We start from the raw sequence: 25,827 nt of genomic DNA on the forward strand, positions 1-25,827 counted from the left end.
TAACTTTCTAGGTACAAAATTAAAGTCGTAGGCAATCTTTTACATTAAGCTTTGGGATCCTCATATACTGAAGAAACTGTGAAGAAGTGTTCGAAAGCAAAGTTATTATCAAAACTGATTGTAGCTATTGTGCAGTTAGTGATAAAGTTTATATTGAAAGAAAGTAACACAAAAATTAGTTTAGGCAAAGAAAAGTAATCCTTGAAAAGTGCACTATGTTTCGTACTACAAATTTCGACAGACTGTTGGGTAAATTCCTCTTCTTTTGTTCCATTAATACTCACAAAATGTCGGACATCGTTCGTTTATAATTATTTTTTTGTTATTTAACTACAGATAAAGCCACAAGTCACTTACAGCTTGAACCTGATTGGCCTACAATTTTACAAATTTCCGATCTTATACGGCAAAATGATGTTCAGTAAGTAAATTTTACATATTTAGTATTCCTAATATAACAAAGTTAACCTGTATGAACTTTAATAATATTCAACGCGTATGTGTATATGTGTAACTGTTACATATACATAATATATATCTATATTTTTATGTATATATATATTCATCATACGTATGTAGGAACCTGGATTAGTCATACATCTCTGACTAATGATAAGCCAATTATCTTCTCCCATAGTTTGCTATTAATGCAGCCATATTGTATTTACTTCAAATATCATTATTTCATTAAAAGTATTTAGTATTCTATTTTATTTACAGGCCAAAGCAAGCACTTGCTGCTATAAAAAAGAAACTAACCAATCCTAATCCACATGTAGCTTCATATGCTCTGCTAGTAAGTTAAAATCTTTGAAGTATATTTATTATATCATTTATTGTCTTTTACAATTTTCTGTTAATATTGTATCACGTATTATTGGATAGGTATTAGAATCTTGTGTTAAAAATTGTGGATCACGTATCCATGATGAAATCGCTACTAAACAATATATGGAACAACTTAAAGAATTAGTAAAATCATCAACTCATGAACATGTTAGACAGAAAATATTTGAATTAATACAAGCTTGGGCATATGCATTTCGAAATATTCCTAAGTATAGGGCAGTGCAGGTAAGATTTTATTTTATATAATAATGTTCATGGTATATTGGATGAAAATATCACTTTTATATTTCTAGGATACATTAAATATTATGAAAAGTGAAGGTCATATATTCCCTACATTACAAGAAAGCGACGCAATGTTCATGGCTGATACTGCTCCTGAGTGGACCAATGGTGATGTTTGTCATCGTTGTCGTATAACATTTACCTTTCTTCAACGAAAACACCATTGCAGAGCCTGTGGTCAAGTATTTTGTGGTCATTGCTCGAGTAAAGTATCTACATTACCTAAAATTGGATTTGAAAAAGAAGTTAGAGTTTGTGAAGCATGTTTTGAACAAGTTAATAAGTTAGTACAATTCTTTCTGAATATATAATTTTTGTTATTATATTATTTTTATAATATAATATTTTATATCTTTAGGCCTTCTACTACCCAATCAAAAGAAACTGATTTACCAGCTGAATATTTGAGCAGTTCTTTGGCTCAACAACAACAGGTAAGAAAAAAAGAAGAGTAAATTATTTCGTTTAAATTAATATACAAGTATTCTTAGGTTCCTCCTAGAAAAACAGAAGACGAAATCCGTGAAGAAGAAGATCTGCAATTGGCTATAGCTTTAAGTCAAAGTGAAGCAGAACAAAAAGAGAGAGAAAAGAAACGAGCAACAAATGCTCTGAAATCTAATGCCGTTTCTGTATCTAAAACAACATATTCACCTCCCCCATCTCCTGTTAGTTATTACAGTTATTAACCATCATATTATATTTTGAATACATATAAACGTACTATGTGTCTATTTTATTGATAGTTTTATTTGATATATTCATTTTGTAGGGACCAAGTCCATCGCGAATTCAGGATGAAGAGGAAATTGACCCTGAACTTGCAAAATATTTAAATCGTAGATATTGGGAACAAAGACAAACAGCAATAGAAGAACATAGTGGAAGAACAGATGTAACCAGTCCTTCTGCACCTAATATAAGCAGTCCTATGCCTCAGAAAATTGTCATTGCAAAACAGCAAAATGGAGAAGTTGATGTGGAAATGGAAGAGTTTGTCAGTGCTTTAAGATCTCAAGTAGAAATTTTTGTAAATAGAATGAAAAGTAATTCTTCTAGAGGAAGACCTATTACTTCTGACAGTTCTGTACAAAATTTATTTCTAAATATTACACGTATGCATTCAAGGTATTTTATACAAACAATATGAACTTTTAAAGATTTAAAAAATTTACTTGTTATTATTCATAATTAATGCATAACTTTATTCAATAGATTATTAACATATATTCAAGAGCAAGATGATAGTAGAGTATATTATGAAGGTCTACAGGACAAGTTAACACAAATTAAAGATGCCAGAGCTGCTTTAGATGCTTTACGAGATGAGCATAGAGAGAAATTGCGTAGACAAGCGGAAGAAGCGGAAAGGCAACGACAGATGTTAATGGCACAGAAATTAGCAATTATGCGAAAAAAGAAACAGGATTATTTACAGTATCAACGACAATTAGCTTTACAAAAAATTCAAGAACAAGAAAGAGAAATGCAAATGAGACAAGAGCAACAAAAACAACAATATATAATGAGTAAATCTTATTAAATTGTTTGTTTTATAAAAATCAAAATTATTTGATTCGTTTTTAATTACGTCCTTCAGTATATTATGTATTAACTTTCTCTTCTTCTGTTTAGGTGGTTATCAAGCTATGCCAGGATATATGGGTCATTCACAAGGATCTCCAGTTCGTCAAATGCAATATCAAGGACCTGGATCAAATTATAATCCTATGTCTCCAACAGATCAGGGTGTTTATATGTATGGACAGCATTCAATGGGGCAATATCCTATGCAAGGTTATAACATGCCACCAATGAGTTCTCTACCCCCTCATATAATAGGTACAATGACAAATCAAGAATCAGCTGCAACTGATTCAGCAGTTCAATCGCGGGAAAATGTAGGTAGAGTTGTAATTACAAATACTGCAATGGTAAGTATATAAACAATAATTTCATGTTTCCAAAGTAAATGACAAAGAGTTATATAATTTAAAATATTTTTATTATCTTTTTTATTATAGATGCCTCAAGTGACAAATCCTATAACACAACTTCAGCAACCAACTGGTCATCAAATAGGTCCTGCTCAACAAGGCACTGCTAGTCATATTCCAGTGACACAAGTACCGTCAAGCCACATGCCACAAGGACCTCACAATTCACAAATATCGGGTCTACCAAATCAGATAGGTATAGCTCAATCAGTACCACCTACTAATATAGCTCCCCCACCACCAAGGCAAATAGTTCCAGCGACGCACGCACCACCTGGACAAGTTGTACTTCCATCACAAATTGGACCACAACCTATTGGTATAGCTATTCCACAAGGGGCTCCAGTACAACAGCATGTTTCTACTATTATTCCACCTCAAAGAACAACTACTATACAAGTTTCTGGTGGAGGTGGTACCGGAATGGTTCCATCAAATCAATCTCTACAAGGTCCTACAGGACCTAATTTAAATATGCAAGGAATGACACAAATTTCTGCTACCCAAGGCCAACCATTTACATTTTCACAAAATTCAGCTCCACCAGCAGCAGAAAGTACTCCAGCAAAGGAAGAATTAAAGCCTGAAACAGCTGAATTAATTTCTTTTGACTAAAATAGTCCAAATGGACATGAGGTTATACCATTATTACAGATGCATTTAAGAGAATTTACAGTTTCTTAAAGCTTACTCTGAAATTAGAACATTATTCTAATATCCTTCTTAAATATATTTATTTACAATATCCAATTTCCGTTTTTAATACCAAATTTAATATAATTTACAAGAAAGTGATACTATATACGTTGGAAATAGATGTAATACCTGTAGAAAAGTTAAAATTAAATTATGATAATAATGTTAATAAGTACTAAAATTTCCCACATTATTTATAAAGTAAACAAAATACCATTTCACTTTAAAATATTAAAGAAGTCTTATAAATATTGAATGCAAAGTATGTTTAATACACAAATAATATTTTATATAGATAATTTAAATTACTTTTATTCTAGATTAAAAAACATATATACATTAAATCATTATGAGAAATATTATTCAAGAATTTATGTACTAATGAAGTAGTGTTCACATTTAAAAAAAACAATAAATATGATATTTGTATAAAGAATAAAACGTATCTACAAAATATGTAATTACGTAACAGAAATATTTATTACGATATATTCATTTATTAAAATTTAACGCGAATGTACTATTTTTTATACAAGTGTTCATTTTGTAACTGCAAATGGTAAAGTATGTAATTATACAAGAGGCAGTAATAATTACCTGTAATATCAGTTACCAAATACTGTGAAAAAACATAGTTTGGAAAATTTCGAACGACATACAAATAGTTATAGATTAAATTGATTGAGGATTTTGTTTCTATTTCAAAAATGTATATACATTTTTCTTCTTTCATTAACTTCCTAACAAAAATTTTCCTTTTTCCAATTTTTAAAAATAATTCTATTCTTATATAATCACACTGTCTCCACTTGACCCTTTCTACGTGGTTTAATGTCTTTATTTTGAGGAGAAGTAAACGATGTTTCTTCGGAACGTTTTCTAATTATAGATGAAGATTCACTATTAGTTGAACTACCAGGATTACAACTATCTTTCTTCTCTAAACATATATGAGATGCACTTGTTCCATTAGACGTTAAAGATGTTTTACGATTACGCATATCCTCAAGAGGTATTTCTTCGCTACGTGGACGTGGCATTTTTGGAGAACTATCTCTAGATCGTAAACCATTTTCATGAATCTTCTCATTAGAGTTATTATCAACACGCTTACAACTAGTTGATGGAAGACCAAGAACAGGTCTAAGAACCTGTTCCCTGCGCATTTGTGCAGCGAATCCTGGAACTTTATTTACCGTAAACATTGGTCTTGATTGATCCTTCTGCCTTTGTCCACGTCCAAGAATACCTAAAATAATTAATATTAAAAATATTATGTTATATATTGCGAAAAATAAAATTTAATGATCATATAATGATTTGCTTACGGTCATGTCGCATATTACGTAAAGCATAGTTTGGGGGAGTAGACGAATGAGGTATACTTGTTGGTATATCCAATAATCGAGCAATTTGATTTATCTTTTTTTGTCGTACTTTTATTTTACCTTTGGTTAACCTATATCATAAAAGAATTTCGTAATACGTTTTTTATGTAGATATAAACTATTTTATATAATACCTTTGTTTTGCGGCCATACATCTTATGTGGTCACTGAATATAAATTTAGTTGATAGTAACGGAACTCTATTGCCTGTGCTATTACTCAAAGGCTTGTATATAGTTAAATTCAAACATCTGGAATCGTCCTTGTCACCTGCTACTTCAATATCCTGTAAAAAGGCTACTAATTTTGCTACGCCCCACCCAAGCCTGGTAGTGTCAGGTTCAACTAGAATTAATTGTGTTACATCAACGACCAAAAACCAATGGATTTTTTGTCCATCTTTCCATATAACTGTACATGATATTAAGTCACTGTTATCTGTAACAGTTATCAGAATTAAAACATGTTTTATGAATCACAAAAATATATTTTAATTGTTTACCAATATTAATACCATATAGATATTTATCTTTTTTCTAATTATTACATAAAGCAATTATTTATTTTATTTTCAGATACTACTATTAAAAGATACTAATTCGTTCAGAGAAAACAAATAACTTTTACTTAGATCAAGCTTGTTGGTAACTTCTACACATTTATCTGGATTTGTTAAGGGTAACTGTGTTTCTTCTTCCATATTAATAGTGAAAGATAATTCCCGAATTAAGAAAAATACTCTAATCGCACGACGCGCTCTTTCCTCCTACATAAATGTAATTATTATACAGTAAAAATATTGAAATTTTTTTATATAAATTTTCAATTTAGGAGAATACTTACTTCACCACATGGTAATCGTTTGCTAAATTCAATACCAGTCATTGGGGTACCCGTAGGAGGTAACAAAATGTTACTGTCCATCATCAACCATTCTACATTTAAGGGTCTTTTTTGAATTTCATTATATTCGTCCTCAAACATATCCAAGAATATCTCTTCATTCTAATAAATTTCATTAAAGAAATTTCAGTAAATTCATAACTGTAATATGTCTATGTTTGATCACATACCTTATAAAAGTTCCTCAAAAGTGCTGTACTTTGTTCTTTTGCTGCTTCAATTGCTGCTAAATGCGAATCTTTTAGAAGACTTTGTCCTTCTGATAAAACTAACTGTGTCAACAATTTGATTGTTAATTCTAATGTAACAAGTCTCACTTTAGCATCTAACAATAAAAAAATTTCTATTTATTAATATCATAGAAATAGATACTTATTTTAATTAATAATTGTATTTGATTGTATAACTCACTTATTTGACAGCTTAGAGTGATTATGTGAATTAGTCTATCTATTAATATATCATTGTACCAATTCTTTGTTTCTGCATTCTGTGAAGGAGATAAAACTAAATTCATTGTTTCACGATTTATACCCTTATAAATAAAATTACTAAATTACTACATAAAATTTATATTTATTATTATTATTCTGTATTTATTTATCCATTACCTGATTATTGGCTAGTGCATAAAGTAAGCACAGTCCAAATAATGCAGCATAATCATTTTCTGTACAAAATAAGGAATTCAGTATAGTTTCTAAAAATGGTTTGTTTGATAATAGTTCAAGAGCATTATGTTGTATTTGACTCTGTGTTAATGGACTTTCTAGTGCCAAACGTTCTTTTTCTTCATCAGTAACATTCAAATGTTTTATGTCTTCTAGTTCTTCAGTCGGAATATTCATATCTAATTGTTCAGAGCTCTTAATAGATGTATCACAGGGCAACACATGAATACGTGATGTGCTAGGTTTATTTAAATCTTGTAATTTTTCATCTATAGTTTCTCCAGTCTCACTTGTAAATTCTACATTATTATCATCATCATCATTAAGACTTTCTGAAATGGTTAATGATTCACTTAGATTTTCTAAGGATTTTTCTAATGTTTCTTTTGGCTGTGAAAATTCGACTGATTTATTTGATGATATATCGCTAAATGTTTCAATCACTTTTCGTACTCCTATCTGAATCATATTCAAATCAGATTTAAATATCACAGCTGCTAAAGTATATATAAGAGGTCCGTGAGAAACAATCAAAAATACTTGAGAAAGTAAAAATAATGCCACAACCACACTGACATATTTTCTTTCATCCTAACAATTAAAAAATTATTAATATTAAAGATCTATTAATATTATTGTAAGATATTATAGATGATATAATTTACCTGATTTTGACAAATAAGATCTTTTTGTTTCATTAACGAATATACATATAGTGGAACTAATAATTTATGCAACAGATGTTCTGAAAGTACTTTGTTAAGGTCGGGTATATTTAAGCAAAGTATATCATTTAAATAATGCAAATGATCCAAGTGTTCTGCCACTAAATCTGATAATCTATTTTGACTTTGATGACTATAACATAATAATAATAATATATTTATTTATTTATTTTGTTCATTCGTAGTAGTAATACGAAAATATGAAATGTTGCAATAAAACTTACTCTGCATCATTTCGAACACATGTATCCAATTCTATAATATGATTACCAATAAACCATACAAGATTACTAAAATAAGGTGCTGCTGTGCGATCTCTTATAAATGCCAACATAGACACATCTTCCACACGATATACATTTAAAGTCAAAGTTCTTACTGCTATACGAACCATACCCTCTGAATGATTGAAAAACTTAATGGCTTCCGTATATAGAGGAAAGTCATTGGTATGCTGATAAAAATGTTAAATTACAAAGTATTCTTATATATAAAACATAATGTTTGTGTAATAAATGTGATTCAAATTGTGCAAAATAACAAAAGTAAAGTATATATTTCGTATACACAAACATTTATTTCAAATTTTAATTACTTATTAAAATGAATTTCTTAAAATATTAATGAAAAAATTAGGCATATATGATATTAGATAAAAAGTGAAATAAGAAACATATAGGTTTATTACGTATACCTCGTTTACCTCGTTATAGAAGAAATGGATGGTATGAGTATTTAACTTCAAGCTTAAGGTTTTTAAGAAACTGATGTAATATGCCATTACCTCCTCATCACTGAAGTCAAATTTGTGCACAATAATACTATTTACATGGTTATTACTTAGTAGGTAGTCTATAAATATTTTTCAAATATATAATACATATTATGAAAACAAAATAAACAATTAAAAAAAATAATTTACATAAAATATAACTTACATAAAGATGTTTCATTGCGTATATTTTCAAATAAGATATTGAGCGTCTGAAGTAATTGAACACATACATAACTTCCACATTTCTGCTTCATAATACGCAAGAAGAATGAAAGCATGTTCTTTTCTAAAAAGAAGCTGTGAACAATGTGCAAAAATTATTATTCATCATATTTTGGTTAAATTCAAAGACGGAACAGAAGGTTAGATTAAATAATAAGTAATATTACTTACTCAAAGACGCTACTATCATTTTGGTCACCCCATATTAAAATTTCAGCTATTGAACGAAGGGTTTCTACTAATAAACCTCTATTATTTTCAGAAACTGTTTGATTCTTCGACAGAACATTGTACAGGTACCTAAGCATAACATAATATTTAAAATCATAATAAAAAATTGAAATAAATGTACATACTTAAGGTGCTCTAATGAATGTGGATTTTTTGGCTTCCAAAGGCCTCCTCCAAACCAACTACGACTTCGAAACATTTTCATATGTATAAACTTAATTGAGTATGCTTTACAATGTATTCATGTTTGATTTTAGTTTAATTTAATTTCTTGTAAATATTACTTCATGTCGTTTAGATAAATTGTGTGAGATTTGATGATTTATATATGTCAAATATGTCTAAATATACGGATTATTTCAAAGATGCGTCATAAAACATATTACATTGTTTTAAAATAAAGGTTATTATCTATCGAAGAATTTCTCTTTTGCAATATATTTTGGCCTAATTACTGATCTTACTTCAAATGTCGTCACATATCATCATATATTTCGAGTTTACACATTGTACAAATTACAACGAAGTGTATTATATACGATAAATTTGTAATATTCTACTCAACACAACACGCGACGCAGTTCTACGTTAAATTACGAACTATGAACTGGCGTGTTGTATGTATGTACATCTCAAGTCAGGTTATCTCTTTAAGGCAATTCATCACCTTTCGGTCGAAAAGTGTGACTTCAGCGACAGGTATGGACAAAATATGAACTACATCCACAAGCAGAGAACACTCCACTTTCATGCACTATCATATCAGTCTATAAGCTCGAATAGCTTATATTCTTACGCATAACATAACGATCGGGTTAGTTTGAGTTAGAATAGATAATTTAGTAGGATATGAACTCACGATTTTCATTCTTTCACATTAATATCCTTCTTTAATGTGTGTAATATGTCTGTGTAGTAATCCATGATAAATATGATGATGCAGCACAGGTACGCTGTATTTATTTTACGATATAAATGCATAAAGAAAAATAAATATAATTGATATGAAAATTAGTAAATACTTATATATCAAATATTATTTTATATGATAAATGTATTTCTCTTTCTACTTCTTCTTCTTATCATTATTCTCATTATTATATTATTGTATTATATATCATTACCATAGTGATAATAATAATACTATATAAAGTTTCTCTTATAGGAGAAACTACGAAAAAAGAATAGTACTTAGAGTTTTATTTCATAGACAGTGCTAGCAATAGACAGAACTAATGTTTTGATTTTTATAAAAACAATATATAATATAATATATTTTATATTCTTATTTATAATATATATTATAATTAATAGATATATATTATATATTAATATAAGTATATATTCATTAATTATTATTTTAGACCAAATAATCAACAAAATCTTAATTTTTATATATTTAATATTTGTCCATAGAATTCTACTTATTTGTGGAAATATTATCAGCAATGTAAAATGTTAATGCTTTAATTTTTAATTAGAATTGGATTAAAGGGAATTTGAAAATACATTGAAATATGCAGCCATTCGTCCAGTAGCACTTGCATTAAATCGAAATTCGATAAATAGCAATATCGACCCAGATCTCGTCACGTGCAGATTGCTGCATTTGGAGACCCATAGGCTAGCGGTGGCTCTACTTTAAAATCCGCGATATCAGATTGACATGCCACTTATTGAAAATTCTGGCTCCTAACGTTAACTCGAAGCGACTTGCTCTCCACTTACAGATAGCAGAACCGTCGTAATATTGAAAGTTTCAATCACTACACTATTAAACACGACCGTTCATGCTTTTTGAATTTCGAAAAATAAAACGAAGTCTACGGTATGACTTATTCGCGCCCGCGTATAATATGCTTATGCGAATTTACTATTGTTTAAATATATATATTATGTTTAATATATATAACATTTAATTATTATTAAATATGTATAATAAGATTGTTTAAATAATTATGAAAATTATTCTTAAGAAAATTATTCTTATTAGCATGGACGACTGATTCTTTATTTTCTTATTTTTATCGTACATTCATCAGTCGAAAATTCATTAAAAAGCTTGAATAATGCAATGGCCTGTTTTTAAGTATGGCGAAACGCGTTTTCTTGCATTTGAAATGAATTAGAAAATCTGAGCATCGATTAACGCATACAAAACAAGCAAGCAATCGGCTATTTCACGAAAACAAACTATATATCATTCTATCCCGTTTATAAGAAAATCAGTAATAAAGATAGGTGTTTTTTTTTGCTACAAAGTTCCAGGGATCTAATATATGAAATTTTTTTTTAACGATAAATGTCGAAAATAGCATTTACGGTGAGTTCAGACATAATTCTTGAAAAATTTTGGTGAACAAGATGAAAAGCTTTATTTTTATATATAAACTGTTGTCGAAAAAATACCATTTTATATTCACTCATTATTTATATTCTATTATCTATATTCATTTCTCCATTATAATAATGTACTTATATTCGAAAATTATGTGATCACGGCGGGTAAATAGGTAACCAATCAAAACATAGTTACTTTGTTGCACTTTTCACTATGAGGTTATGTACATTTAAGTCAATTCGTGTATTATTTATACTGTAACGAATGTGTCTTTTTAAGTGTATATAATATTTTTTCTTTAAAAGAAAATATTTTTTTGAATCATTTATAATGCGAATATTGGAACTATATAGTGGTATTGGCGGAATGCATTATGCCTTTCGAGGTACATTTAATTTAAATCTTATACATATATATTAATTGCACCAAAAAGACATTACAAAATTTGTATGAATTAAATATTTGTTAATTGTTTCTTCATTATCATGTTATTTTCTAGAAAGTGGAGTGGTTGGAAATGTTATTGGTGCAGTGGATATAAATCCTATTGCCAATAATGTATATAAACATAATTTTCCAGAAGTCTTACTCATGAACCGCAACATTGAATCTATAAGCGAAGAGGAAATTATAAATCTAAATATAAATATGATACTTATGAGTCCTCCTTGTCAACCATTTACTAGAGTAGGATTGCAAAAGGACAAATTAGATAACAGATCGTGTTCACTGTTTCATCTTTTACAAATTATACCACAAATTTCATCTTTGAAGTATATATTATTGGAGAATGTGAAGGGATTCGAAAACTCAGAAACAAGAATAGAATTACTGAAGTGCCTTAAAAATTGCAATTTTAATTATAAAGAATTAATTTTAAGTCCAAATCAATTTGGTATTCCAAATACCAGGCATAGATATTATTTGCTTGCTAAGAAAAAAGGTTTAAAATTTTGTTTTGATGATTCTGTATTAGACCATAGCCTTTCTCAAAGATTAATGACACTTCTTCCACAAAGTAAACATAAACTACTTATAGAAAAAGATCATGTAGATAATATGGAATGCGGTATTATCTGTTATAAATTAAAACATATTTTAGAAACTTGTGAAGAATCATTATACTTAATTCCTAGAAATATTCTACAGAAACGAGCTACACTGTTAGATATAAGAACAGCAGAAAACTTTGGATCTTGTTGTTTTACAAAAGCTTATGGACATTACATTGAAGGTACAGGTTCTGTATATTGTCCATTTTCAGAAGAAATAGTACAAAAAAGACTTATTGAATCAACCAAATATGAAAAATATTCAGAAGATCAATTACAACTTTTTTTATCTTTGAAGTTGAGGTATTTCACACCAAAAGAAGTGTCTAGGTTAATGTGTTTTCCAGAAGATTTTACATTTCCAAATAGTACAACAATTAAACAAAAATACAGATTATTAGGTAATTCAATTAATGTTGATGTAGTTAGCAAATTAATATTTTTATTATGTACTAAAGAGAATGAGAATATATGAAATATTTATTTAAATAAAAGTATTTGTGAGTTACAAATTATATAAATTTTTCAACTTTATTATAACAATTTTATATTCAAAGTTAATAAAAGCATTATAGAATTGTTGATATACTTAATGTACTACGAAAAGTACATACGTAAGAGATATAAAATTATGTACCATATAAATAATATAAATAATAAGTACTTATAATATTTTTAAAAATTTGATAGACAATTTAATAAACTATTTTCTTTATTATAACACGCACATAAATTATTTCAATACAGATACTAAATTGAAGTTTTCCCAATAATAAAGATTTGTTTTAATTATTTATTGGTGATCATATCATGATGAGTATATGAATTTCTATTAATTATTCATTATATTTAGAAGTTATACATTATATTTACAAAAACTAGTTATATGTACTTATATACATATATATATATACATATATATATATATATATATATATATATATATATATTGTTTAGTATTGTTTAAAATTTATATGATTTCTAATTCAGATGGAATATGAATTTTTTTTTCTGCAGCAAATTTTTTGAGTGCCTGATATTTGGAATGCCAAGATTCTATTTCTTCCCTCATGCGATTATTGTCTTCCTGCATTGCTTCCATATCACGATATTCCTGAGTCTTTTCTGATTCTAGCTCATCTTTCTGTTCTATGCGTTTTATACGGCAACTGGCTGCATAACCTCTGTTTTTTAAAGTTCTTCTTCTTTGCTTCATTCGTACTATTTCTTCTCTCGACAATCCACGCAATTTCAATTGTCTATTCAAATCTCTGACAGATATTGTAACGAGTTCATCATCACTAATATCCAAACATGGTCCTGGTGAAAGGGGATCCTATACAAAAACAAGAATATGTAATAAACAAGATAAATAAGTAAGTCAGATAATAAAGATTACACTAATAAAATAAAAATATAAAATAAATTCAATTACATTTATTTTTCATCTATTTTAAAAACAATAATATTTTACTGATTTTTATTGTAATTTGTAGATGATATCGCTACAACATATTATCGCAGACGTATTATTCATAATGTTATAGTAACGTACATTTATCAAAATAAACACGATCGGTAATAATGAAAGACATTTTGCTCACGTGTGATAGTTGCCGACGTACCATCTTTATAGATCGCTTTCCGTCCATAGCCATTTTTTACCTGAAAATATTCACGTTCCAACGTAAAGCGAACAAAAAATAGAACGTTTTCTCCAGCCTTCTGTGGTTTCTCGATCAATTTGCCTAGTCATTCTAGAACACGAAACGACGACAGTAGCAGCCATGATAGATATTATCATATATATCATTCTGAAAACATCGAATTTTCTTAAACGATATAATTTATAATATAATTTTATTTATGTACACAATTAAAATATACGGCTTTTTATAGGACGATTTCTTTAAACGTTGTAAAAATACTTTTAAGGCTGTTTTTTTTTTACATATTTATATTGGTACAATAATTTCATGCATTTTATTCATTTGGGTATAGTGACGCCATCTGTTAAGGTAAAAGTACACTTGTTAGATAGTATACTTCGATTTCGGATTAGTATTTACCACGTATTCTGCTAAAATGTAATGTTACTTTAATAAAATGGTATTTTTAATCAATTTTTTTGTTGCAGAAACAATTTACTGTAGATATTAGTATTAATATAAATAAGTAATATAAAACTTATTGTTTAAATAGTTTTTACCGTATAAAATTATCTGAATAAATGTCCTTTAAGTGGAATAATATTACGAACATAAAGAAAGCATACAAATCATCTTTACTTTTTAAACATATAAATATACATACATATGTATGTACATTTAAAATATTGTTCTTAAAATTGTCATAAGAAGTTAAGATAAAAGTAGATTAAAGCGAATAAGATTCTAGAAAATACATTTTGCGTTTTTTTTTTTTTCTTATGCATTATATTATTATTATTATTATTATTATTATTTTACTCGACTTAGTTATGTTTTAATTAACTTACGAATATTTGGACATCCAAGCTAGATGGCTTCTATTCTAGAGTTTTTATCTCGTGTAACAATAAAAAAATAAAAGTATCGGTGTCACAATAATATTGACTAACTTTTTTCTCTTTTTAGATCCCCGATAGTAGTCATTATCTTCCCGTAGTAACTCAATAGCCGAGAAAATGGCAAGAAGAGAAGAAAAATGTATGGTGAAGATGAGAAGAAAGAGGAAAAGGTGGAGAAGACGATGCTTGCAAGAACGAATAAGAAGAAAAAGAAGGTAGTATGGTCATATTAATTTTTATACTAGTTAACTTCTATTTTCAATCTTATCATTAGACGTACTATCGAGAGAAACAAACTGTTAACAAATTATTTTATACGTCTCATTATTCGACGAAATAACTTTAAAATAAGTTCGAAAATATAAAAAGAAAATAAAAAAACGAGGAGAATTTAAACGGATGAAATATTTTGAATTCAATTTTTCGCTTGTTCATTTTAGTTCATAAATGTTAATGAATTTGCGTAGAAAAATTTGTTGTCCTTTTGTCTTTTATATAACTTGGGAACGAAGTTATTCGTTTTACCTTTTTCATTATTAATGTTATATTTTCTGGTAATCGTTCTGTAGACAAGGTTCAAAGGTAGAAATATTCTTTTATCGTATTTCCTAAAGGAGTTTTCGTCGTAGTCGGCAATAACTATTATATTTAGCGAGAAAAAGTAGTCTCGTCGAGGAAGCCAAGAAACGAAGACGACGACGACGACTACGACGATGATGACGAAGTTCTTAAAATGAGTTATCCGTTCGTCGTTCTTACGACAAGTTGGTTCTTGGATGCGATTAGCCGAAAATGATGTTCTTCTTAGAACGAAATGATCGATAAAAATAGAGAGAGAGGAAGAGAGAAGATTATCGTTTTTATTTTCTCACGGTCGGTTAATATCGAAAAATTTGTTCGAAAATAATTTTTTTTTATCAAATAAGCATATTAACATCGTGTCGTTATCAATTTATGGAAAAACACGTTTCATCGAGCCAAGGAATGCGATATTCGACGTATGATATATACGTAATTATACATAAGGATACTAAAGGCTATCATTAGAAATATACGATGCGTATAGCTCGTGAAACTATTCGTAATACGTTATATTATATCGATAGATGCTATTAACCGAATCGACATAAATATGTTCGTGTTTCTTTAACGAACTAGTCTATGTGTACGTATGTAATAAATTTATATATACAATTGAATTGTTCGTTTTTTATATTCGCACTGTTGGCATTTTAATATATTCGTAGGATGCTCCTGGTTCATCGTTCGAAAATTTGACATAACGAAATTTCATTTCGCGTTAACCATTTGGAAATATGCAAGAGGTGTCCGACTTGACACACAACTAGCTTACTCGTTATCCGCTGGGAGACATTTCTCACGCATCAGCTATAATTAAACGGAGACTTGTAGGATGTACAGGGTAAATGCCAAAGGTACGATGCATAAAGTTAACTCGTTCGCAATGAACTATCGTATAAACTCGTGGTACATTCTAATTACTTCGTTGAGATATAGTATGGATCAATGTGCATTATATCATCTGTTGAGAGAAAGAGAAAGAGATAAAAAATATATTTTATACTTTGAATGAATTTTTCAGGAAGTCGTATATTTATTTTATATTATTTTCTTCATCCTTTGTTCCTTCATTTACGTCTTATACATTTTTATCTATTCTTATTTTTAAATTAAAATTATTATTTTTATTTTAATCCTTATAATCTTCAAATAACATAACGTAATATAATGCGTTGTTTTATGAAAGTATTTATCCTTGTTTGTTTTTTCTAACATATATATAATGTACTTACATGACAAACGTTAGCTTCAAACCACTACGTCTGATCTCTTCTTTTCACTCGTTTCCTTTAATACAACGCTTGTTGCGTTATAAGCATTCCATTCATTCGCTCTCATGTTTATTAATGCATTTCTGCTCGTTCGTTTTAGAGGAACTACACTGTAAAGTCAAGGCGTTAGTAATAGACACGTCTTTGCTCTCCTACTTTTCTCGTTTGTCTTTTATCTTCCTATTCGTGTTTTTCTCCTTTCTTCTTCCCATTTCTTTTTTTATTTTTCCTTCTTCTCGTACAATTCCTATCTTCCTTTTTTGCGAGAAAGTCATTTATCATACTATATTTTTTTACTCTTATCATGACGATTTAGTTTCTCTAGAGTATAAATATATATATATATATATATATATATATATATATATATATGTACATATATGTATATAGTGTCAATCATTATAGTTACCTATTGAATTTGAGGTCGGTGGCATCGTTCAACGAACAGTCCATTTTCGTCGCATTGCGGAAAATCAAATGTCCAAGTATTTCTATTGTCACATAATATCATCGTTCTTTAATCTCGTTTAACAATCTGACGAACGTCATCTTTTGTTTTATGCATATTTTTTGCTTTTCGAACTTTTTCAAAAAATGTTTCATTAACGAACAAAAATGTTTTATAATTAGACAACAAGATTTTATAAAACACAGGTTTTTTTCTTTCATGTTTGTTACATGAAAAGTCGGATAATTTCTTCCTGTTTTTTTTCTTCTCTTTACTTTATCCTTACTTTATTTTATTATAACTTAATTTTTCTTATTCGCAAAGATTCGACTATAATGTTTTTTTTATTATTTACAAGTTTTTATATCTCATTACGTTCGTAAGTTTTATTATCTCGTTAGCATGGTACGACGAATATAAATCCGTTTCACTTGGCGGTCGCATGATCGGCATGTCTTTACTACTTCCTACCAACTTGAGTTCTCTCTCGAATGTACCAACGGACTTCATTAATTTCGCTTCACTAACGGATAGAGTTGTGTATAGAGAATATTTGCTGTATTATCACGATATTTGACGTCCATCATAACGACCTTGAAGTTTCACATCAAAGACACAGTAATCGAGTCTCACAAACTAAACGTTTATTGATGTCCTTGACAAGAAACGAACGTATCGAACAAAGTTGGATTTTAAAGTGAATTTCTTGTAAAATCTTTCGTAATTGTTTACGTTTGAATATATTCCATTTCATATTTTATCCAATTTGAATTGTTTTAGATACGTGATCTTTCATAAAGTTTTTTATTCGATCAGACTAAAGTTTTCAAATATAGTTATAAGTTCTTAAAAGATCTAAGTTCGAAAGGTAGATCGTAAAAAGGCGAACAATCGAATAAAATATTTAAATTACTTCATTCAATTGTGAGAATGATCTATAGATCAATAAAAATCGAAAAGTTTTTGTTATAATTATCATTGATACTTCAAGTAACATATTCGTATTTCTCTTTCTAATTTTATTTTGATGGACATATTGTATTCATAAATTTTTTAGTTAGAGAAATATGAAAGGAAGAAATAGACGATCGATCGGAAGAGGATCGGACAGCTGTAAGATGGGTGTGGTAAAAGAGGCCGATTGAACCGGCTTATTTCCTGCTGGCTTCTTTCCTAAGCGATCGAACGTGAGTATTATCGCGTTGCAAAAGCCACGCCCTACGATCCATCGAGACCGTTCGTTCGTTTTTTCCAAGGATTCTTCATTTAAACGAGTTAATTGTCAATAGCGCGTTTTGCATATGACAGCTCGCTGCTCGTATTCGAAGGATCCAAATGTATGCCGATATCCTCTTTTGAAATCCGCTAGTATTATTTTCAGAGATGCAAGAATTGCTAGAAATGAAAGATGGTTTTTTAAGAAAATCATTTTGAAAGGAATCAGATCAAATGACAAAAAAATTAATAATAAAATATCTAATATCAGTTTATTTATATAATAGATAGATCACTCAGATAGATTGTACAATAAAAAATGTAATAATATTTTTTAAAATCATTACTTTCTTATATTAATTTTCATAAGATTATTATCATTACGATGACTTATATCATAATGGTACTTTCAAAATGTCCAATTCGGAATAAACAAAAATATCATTTCTAAGATAAATGTGTGCATAGATATATACGTATAGTATATCTGCTTTTGATAATATAACATTTTGCCCTTGAAAGTTCAGTTCTATGAATAAATCTATTTCCGGTGCAAAGCTGACTTGGATGAATCAGTCAGGCTGTAAAGAGTGGGTATAGATACATATATATAATTCATACCTTAAGGGTTAAAAAGAGAAACGCAAGAAAAAGAGAAGAAAGAGAAAAAAGAGAAGAAGAAAGAGAAGAAGAAAGAGAAGAACAAGAAGAAGAACAAGAAGGAGAGAAGAACAAGAAGGAGAAAAAAAGAAGAGCGGTCATCTCAGAGCGATACGACGAGGGGTTGCTTTTGCTTTGAGGGTTGTTTGTGCGGGGTGCGGCGCATTGCTTTCGTCGGTCGTCCTCGGATGTCTTCGGGCGTCGCTTCGACATTCGACGCGTTGCAGCGAACAGTCGGTGGCCGAACGTCGCGACGCGCATTTCACACACGAACAACGACGAAAAGGACAACGACAACGAAGAGAAGAAAGGACGATAAAAACATTTTCTTTGTTTTTCTTCTTAATTCACCGACGAGACAGCATCTCATTTATTCTTTCTTTTTTTTTTTTGAAAATTTTGACCATATCTTGTTTTCTTCCTTTCGTGCGAATTTTTCTATTTCTCGAAGAAAAGAAAATAAAAGGAATTAACAAAAGAAAAAGTGACAGAAGATAGAAAAGAAAACACCGGAGCGGTCAACGATCATATTTTTTTGAAGTCCTATTGGAAGATGCAAGACGATCACCGTTATCGCTCATTCGGACGATACTGATGGTCTGTATTTCATGTGTTTTTCTCCTCTCCATTATTTTTCTTTTTTTTCTTTTTTTTTTTTTTTTATTTTTTATACTTTTGCTATGGAAGATGAAAAAAAAAGAAAAGAAAGGATCCGAGAGAGGACGGAAAAAGAGCTCGACGCTAGGAAAGCGAGGATATGCTTCAAAACGAACTTACCCAAGGATCATCGATTGAAGTCTATGTGGATCGATGCTCGTGCGACGTATAAACTCGAGGCAATACTCCTTTGAGAATTCCGTGGATTTTTTCGCGATTATCGGTTTTTGTCGCCGACAAAACTTGTCGTTAGACGGTGTCTACCTGCTGAATTATCTCTCTCACGATATTTCTACAGGGGTGACGCCTAAATTATAAAATCTCATGGCTTGTTCGTTAAATTATTCTTGTATTTTTTAATCCAAAGTGACTGACATTGTACAATATTCTCATTTCTCTCATTTCTATATAGATGTTTTCGGTGAATTAATCGTCCTCCCGTTCATATATTCTTCAAAAACAGACTGGTATAGCTTGTAATTTCGAATTTATCGGATTCGAAAAATAAAGCTATAGAAATGTGTAATTGAAAAACGATTTTGTCGCACGCTTTAGGAATCGTTATTAATTACTGCAGTATTATTACGACCAATAACAGAAGGATTCGTTTTCTCCCTTCGTCTCTGCCTGCCTGCCTGTCTGTCTGTCTGCCTGCCTACCTGCCTTTTCGTCTGTCTGTCTACCCGTCTCTTTTTCTCTTTCTTTTTCTCTCTTGTTCTCTCTGTCTCTCGAAAGATCGAACAGAGTTAAGAATGAAATTTCTTTTTTTAATATGTGTATTGTAACCAATTTCAATAATCATTCAATAAAAATAGAAAGTACTTAAACCATAGATATGTAATATTCCAGAAAAGTTGCCAAGAAACAAATATCTTTCGTAAAATTGTGAAATCGGAAAGAAAGCTTCTCTTTTTTTTGTGTAACATGTTATATTATCTATTATAGGATAACAGACTAAAGTATTTTTTTTGTTTTTGATTATATCTGTGTCAATGCATAGATTTTTTTCGATAATTAGCTAATATATCGATGGTATGTAGATAAATCGATTCGGCGTGCTCGCTAATTGTCATTTAGTATGACCGAGTACCGGAAAATATATGAAGGTAATTACGATCGATAAAAAGATACAAATAGTTCAATATTTTGTCTTCTTCGTTGGTTTTCCGTCACGTAATTAGGATAAACGTTTTTTAATCTATGTTAGACTTTATCGATTATTCGTACAGTGGGATTAAATTTTCTTTTTTATTTTTTCTTTTTAAATAAAATGTTTTAAAGAACATTAATGTAATATCACAAGATATTATATTTTGTGATAGCAAAAGAAAATTTCATCATTAAGAAAATATATGAAATTTCCCGTCGGATCGAAGGATGTAAAAAGAAGTATAGATAAAATGTGAAAAATAGATACTTCAACTCAAGAAGATTCTATATCACGAAGATGGTTTTTCTACAGAAATTATCTCTATTTGTTTCAAGAAAGAATATTAAAAAGAAGAAAAAGAAGACTTGTTTACCCGTCACAGTACTCGAATGTTTTCGATGTTACTTTTTGGCGTCGCCATTCTTGTTGGTTCTTCTGCTGTAGGATGATAAATTATCAACGAAATTTTCCGACGCTATTTATCGGATAATCCCTTATTTTTTGTGCTTTTATTGAATGAAACTTGAATTTTAGCGATAGATATTTATGTGTGTCCGTCTTGTGTACATGTGTGTGAAATCTCATATTGTAGAAAAGAAAAATGTAAAAATATGGGAAAGGAAAACGATGGTGACGTTGATTCGCAGAAAGAATATCTCATAAAGCTGAACCGACGTGCTTCATCTGCGGTTTATATATAGAAATTTTTGTTGCGTGTAGTGTGCGTTTATATACATGGGCATTATCGTATATCGGTAGTGACTTAGCAAACGCTCGAAGACGGCTTGAAAGCATTTTTAGTCTGCTCGGTAATAAATGGACTCAGCAAATTTGCCGATGACGGCTGGAGTACGCACCAATTACATATTCCTCTTAAGAATATATTTCAGGAAATTTCTTATCGTCAGTCATAAATAATTTTGCCAATTTTCGATCACGACGACCCATTCGAACATATTCATAAAATATTAATATACTCTTCTAAATAATCATATAATTTTCATATTTTTTGTTTGTATAGTTTATTATCCATCTTGTGATACTTATGAAAAATATAATAGAGAAAAAATATATATATATATACAGACATACATAGATAATCATAGTGTCATAGGAATTATTAATTATTAATTATTTTATATATTTTAAATTTTATTATTGAAATTTAATTATATCTACAATAATTTTCTTGGTCTTGGTCAAATTTTGGTCCTTTGTCGCTTAATAATATGAATACGATCTTTATATTTCTTTTTCTTCTCACAGAATTCAACAAAGGAAAGGAATCAATATATTCTTTTTTAAAGATGTCTCCTACCAGAGATCCGATAATGAGGTTGGAGATATTCTGTGATCTGGGCCCGAGAGTTCGTTCTTCATGATTAAACGCATGCTATGATGTTCGGTATCCCTTGTGAGGGTTCTTTTCATCCATCTTTCTTCACTTCTTACAAAAAAAGAATGTTAAAAGGGAGAGATCGTATGAATTATGTAAAAGCAATGTAGTATGTACTTGTCATTTGTCTTCAGATAAAAAAACAGAAGAGAACGGAAATATCTCTTTCTACCCCTTATTGTTATTATCGAAAAGCGTGACTCATAATCAAGACAGAAAAATATTTTCAAGCTTTCTCTATTCTAAAGAAACAAAAGAAAAAAACGATGTATTTGGTTTGTCACTACTATTTTATAGTTCCCTATAAATCTTCTTCGTTTTCTTTTTCTTTTCGAAAGAGAGAATTTAAAGTGTTTTTTGAAAAAATTTCGTTAATGTTCTTTCTAACGAAAGAATGGTCTTTGGGGGTAGACTTTTAGACAATGTTTTACAATCGTTTAATCTCGTGATGATTTATAAGAGGATGATTTTTTGTATAACAAAAACAATGAGTAGATTACTAGGAGACGATAAATCATTTTAGAAATTCATTTTGATTTTCTGATTTATTTCATAGACCGTAGAATAAACCTATCATCAGGTAGTTTCTTTTTTTTTAACTTATTGTTATATAATTGAATTCGTGATTATATTTTAGTTCCGCTATTCTCTCTGTAATTGTTTCTATTTAACGGTTGTAGTATTTTTACTTTTTTCTTTCAAAGTATTATATATTAGAGATTATATCATTTCTAATTTGCAAACTCTTTTAAAATCTAGCGCATTTTATGATATTTCAGTTGGTTTCAATTTTAATTGCTCGTAATCATTTGATTAATATTCTATCATTATTTTATCTCTTCTCAAATCTTTTTGTCAGATTAAGAAGCATCATCCATATTTTCTTCGTTTCTTTCTGAATCTTCTCTTACAATCATCTTCTTCTCTTTTCGAGAAGACTTCAAATGGCGGTCTTCGACTTCTAAATCCATCCATCACATTATCGATTATAGTTATGTGAGTCCCGAAACTTTTCGATTTGTTATAAAACGTTTTTCTTCCACCCTAATCGGTTCTCGGTCGTTTCTTGTCGATAATCTGTGAAGAGTCGATTTTATTGGTACGATATCGATCGAATTCGTAGTCGAGACGCACTAATGGAGTTTCTGAAGATTACTCTCCATCAGCTTTCTTGTCTACTCTTCTCAATAAGCTAAGGATTCTTCGAACATTTGAATATTTTTTGCTCCTTCATACGAATTTTATATACCTTGTGAAGTAGTATTTGCTTCGTTATGTTGAAAAATTGATGCTTGCTACGACTTCAATTTTTCAACATAAAAAAGTATCATATAAAGATGAAAACATCAATTTTTACGTTGTATTTTTTCACTTTTATATTGTGTACCTCTTTCCTAGAAAATTTTTAATATTTCGAAAAAATAGTAATGATATTTCAAAGATCCTACGATAGTTTCTACGTAGGATTAGTTGATAATTTCTATTCAATTTATTTCAAATTGTGTGTCATTCACGATTCGATTGGAATTTGATGTGGTAACACGAATTTTGAAACCGTGATAAACATCAAGGGAACGATATTCTGTTTGGATCGAAGTTCGTGCGCCAAACGAGGACTGTTTGCAGAACGTAGGAATGGCGTGATAGTTGTTCGTGTCCTTTGGAAACGAGAGAACGATCAGAGAGATACAAGAAAAGAAAGAAAGACTGCAATTCTCTCTGATTGCAAACTTCAACGAATATAAAAGCATGCTCAATTAAATACAATGATTTGTAACGATTAATTAAAATAACCGCAATTATTAAAACAGAGAGAGAGTAAGAGAGTGAGAAAAATGAAGTGCGTTAAAGTGATCTTGTTTCTTCATGCTAATGAATATGTGCTCAATTGAACGTTCCATAATTAAACTAACTACAAGATTTGGAAATCGAATATCAATATGTATTTGCCTCTTTTTTTATGTTTTGATTTCCTGTATTTATCTCTTTGTTCTTTTTCAAAGATAATACGAATGAACTTATTAAAGAGCCTAATATTCGAAATATGCCAAAAACATCATGTTAGTTAGTACGTATCGATAAATTATCTCTTTCGCATATTTTATCCGGAGCTTGTCTTCGGTATTCTCTTTCAGTATGAACCATTATCGTGAATTTTTGATACCACAGTTGGAATGTGTCAGTGGAAAAAGCTCTCTGTCGAACAAAGGTGTGCGTCTATCCTCCTATTTGGCGTTACGCCAGCACTCCGTTTCAAGATTTCGTTTTGTCTTTCCTATGTCTATCTCTTCTTTCTTTCTTTCTCTTTCTTTCTTTTTTTCTTCTATTGACAAAAAGGTTGAGCACTCAAAACGACAGATGGAAAAGAAGTGACTCGATTTGATGATTCCATCGTTTTTTAAGATTTTTGTCGATCTCTTTGGTCTTTTTTATATGTTCCATAAACAAAATAAATTCGTCGATTAAGTGTTAAAAGGAAAGTGATTATCGTCAATGTTACCGTGTTATCTTCTCTAAATGGATTTATCATTATTCTCTCTCTCTCTCTCTCTTTCTCTCTCTCTCTCTCTCAATTTAATTTTACTAAACGTACGATCGATTATCTTCAATTCTTTTTATTTAAACCTTCTTAGAAAGGAAGGCATGTTCATCTTCGTTAGGCTTCATAGCTAAGAAACAAAGTTTATTTTCAATCTGGCTAACGTGAAACGATATAGATAGGATAAATAAGATGTAAGAATTTTAGTATGATTCTTCTTGTGGATAAACTTCATCGATGTAATATTATCATCCATAATTAACTTTTTTGACTCAATTTTATTTTTACTTTCAAAAGTTTCTTTTTTGATTGCACAAAATAAAATTGTTTCAAATTTATAAAACAAGTATTAAGGATCGTCGAATAGTTTATTAATTTATTGTTTCATTTCAAGGAAACAAATTAGCAAAATCACATTTTAACAATTTTATGGAGTATACTTGAAAATAATTATTTCAATATGATCAACGTGATATAATGAACACAGAAATCTTTACTTAGGAGTAAAGATATACATTGAATAACACTTCGAAGTGAAAAGTGATAAGATCTTATTTTCTTATTTCTCTAAGGACTTATTTTCTTCTTTTTGCTTTTCTAGTATTCAAGACAATATCGTACTAATAGTAGTAATACTTATTTTCCTTCAAGAGGTAAAAACCCACGTTAAATATCCATCTTGGATTAATAGCTTTGCAACAAGATTGCGAACGGATACCTATATTGTACCCTCTTAAAAGGATGAAAAAAAGAAGATAAAATATTCGATGCTTGAAAGGAGAATCCACTTCAGTATTTCTATGAATTTACTGTAGCTGCTTACATTTTTTAAATCTGTCGTGAATGATTCGTATTAACGTAAATTTCACAAGTAAACAATTAATAATATCTCCCTTTTGTCATGTTTTAATCATACCCACTTTGAATCATACGAAATCCTTTATTTTGCGATAAAAGTAAATGAAAGGAGACCCTTTTCTTATGTGTTATTACAGACTCGTGTGTATCGTTAATAGGAAAGGATATCTTGTATACATAAATATTTACTTAGTAAAATAATAAATTCGTTTTAATTAATAAATATAATTTAATATACGTTCCGTTATAATTTAACCTGTGTAATTTTAAATCTTTCTCAGTGGTCATGGGATATGAATTTTACATTTATCAAAAAACGAAAATATAATTTAGCATAACGAACAAAAAACCGGGATTAGGTATCATTA

At 29.4% G+C, this 25,827-nt stretch overlaps 5 protein-coding genes across 15 annotated transcripts in view; 3 read left to right on the forward strand and 2 right to left on the reverse strand.

The window, feature by feature from the left end:
• The first annotated feature begins 58 nt into the window (after nt 1–58).
• On the forward strand, nt 59–3,996 carry LOC124426248 (hepatocyte growth factor-regulated tyrosine kinase substrate). Of its 2 annotated transcripts, XM_046967700.1 has the most exons (11): nt 59–249; nt 337–421; nt 721–796; nt 886–1,074; nt 1,143–1,417; nt 1,493–1,568; nt 1,626–1,802; nt 1,907–2,262; nt 2,350–2,663; nt 2,770–3,068; nt 3,159–3,996. In XM_046967700.1, the coding sequence occupies exons 1-11, from the start codon at nt 216–218 to the stop codon at nt 3,744–3,746; spliced, it is 2,469 nt and encodes an 822-aa protein (XP_046823656.1). In that variant the 5' UTR covers nt 59–215; the 3' UTR covers nt 3,747–3,996. The 2 variants fall into 2 exon arrangements, with proteins under 2 accessions (XP_046823656.1, XP_046823657.1); XM_046967701.1 differs by lacking the exons at nt 59–249; nt 721–796; nt 886–1,074.
• Nucleotides 3,997–4,121: 125 nt separating this feature from the next.
• LOC124426246 (protein CLEC16A homolog) lies at nt 4,122–9,376 on the reverse strand. Of its 5 annotated transcripts, XM_046967698.1 has the most exons (15): nt 8,868–9,376; nt 8,683–8,811; nt 8,453–8,586; nt 8,209–8,366; nt 7,739–7,968; nt 7,455–7,647; nt 6,730–7,380; nt 6,530–6,653; nt 6,289–6,443; nt 6,059–6,220; nt 5,843–5,981; nt 5,350–5,653; nt 5,156–5,286; nt 5,024–5,076; nt 4,743–4,883 (listed from the first exon to the last, which is right to left on the reverse strand). In XM_046967698.1, the coding sequence occupies exons 1-15, from the start codon at nt 8,945–8,947 to the stop codon at nt 4,878–4,880; spliced, it is 2,649 nt and encodes an 882-aa protein (XP_046823654.1). In that variant the 5' UTR covers nt 8,948–9,376; the 3' UTR covers nt 4,743–4,877. The 5 variants fall into 5 exon arrangements, with proteins under 5 accessions (XP_046823653.1, XP_046823651.1, XP_046823652.1 ...); XM_046967697.1 differs by having other exon boundaries at nt 4,122–5,076; nt 9,207–9,376; XM_046967695.1 differs by having other exon boundaries at nt 4,122–5,076; nt 8,218–8,366.
• Nucleotides 9,377–9,528: 152 nt separating this feature from the next.
• Nucleotides 9,529–25,827, forward strand: part of LOC124426244 — a 98,309-nt gene continuing 82,010 nt past the window's right edge. For 3 of the 5 annotated variants that reach the window (XM_046967689.1, XM_046967692.1, XM_046967693.1), the window contains exons 1-2: nt 9,529–9,690; nt 14,751–14,898. In XM_046967689.1, the coding sequence (XP_046823645.1) occupies nt 14,821–14,898 (78 nt within the window). In that variant the 5' untranslated portion in view covers nt 9,529–9,690; nt 14,751–14,820. Of the gene's footprint in view, nt 9,691–13,379; nt 13,512–14,750; nt 14,899–19,272; nt 19,457–25,827 lie in introns of those variants that run through there. The other 2 variants (XM_046967690.1, XM_046967691.1) reach the window with 2 other exon arrangements.
• LOC124426249 (tRNA (cytosine(38)-C(5))-methyltransferase) lies at nt 10,718–12,625 on the forward strand. The gene is made up of 2 exons (XM_046967702.1): nt 10,718–11,468; nt 11,583–12,625. Exons 1-2 carry the CDS (start codon nt 11,414–11,416, stop codon nt 12,608–12,610), a joined length of 1,083 nt encoding a protein of 360 aa, XP_046823658.1. The 5' UTR covers nt 10,718–11,413; the 3' UTR covers nt 12,611–12,625.
• On the reverse strand, nt 12,586–14,084 carry LOC124426250 (transcription factor MafG). Of its 2 annotated transcripts, none has more exons than XM_046967704.1 (2): nt 13,761–14,084; nt 12,586–13,471 (listed from the first exon to the last, which is right to left on the reverse strand). In XM_046967704.1, the coding sequence occupies exons 1-2, from the start codon at nt 13,791–13,793 to the stop codon at nt 13,106–13,108; spliced, it is 399 nt and encodes a 132-aa protein (XP_046823660.1). In that variant the 5' UTR covers nt 13,794–14,084; the 3' UTR covers nt 12,586–13,105. The 2 variants fall into 2 exon arrangements, with proteins under 2 accessions (XP_046823660.1, XP_046823659.1); XM_046967703.1 differs by having other exon boundaries at nt 13,740–14,065.

This window comes from Vespa crabro, chromosome 8, assembly GCF_910589235.1.
Source record: "Vespa crabro chromosome 8, iyVesCrab1.2, whole genome shotgun sequence".
NCBI classification, from domain to species: domain Eukaryota; kingdom Metazoa; phylum Arthropoda; class Insecta; order Hymenoptera; family Vespidae; genus Vespa; species Vespa crabro.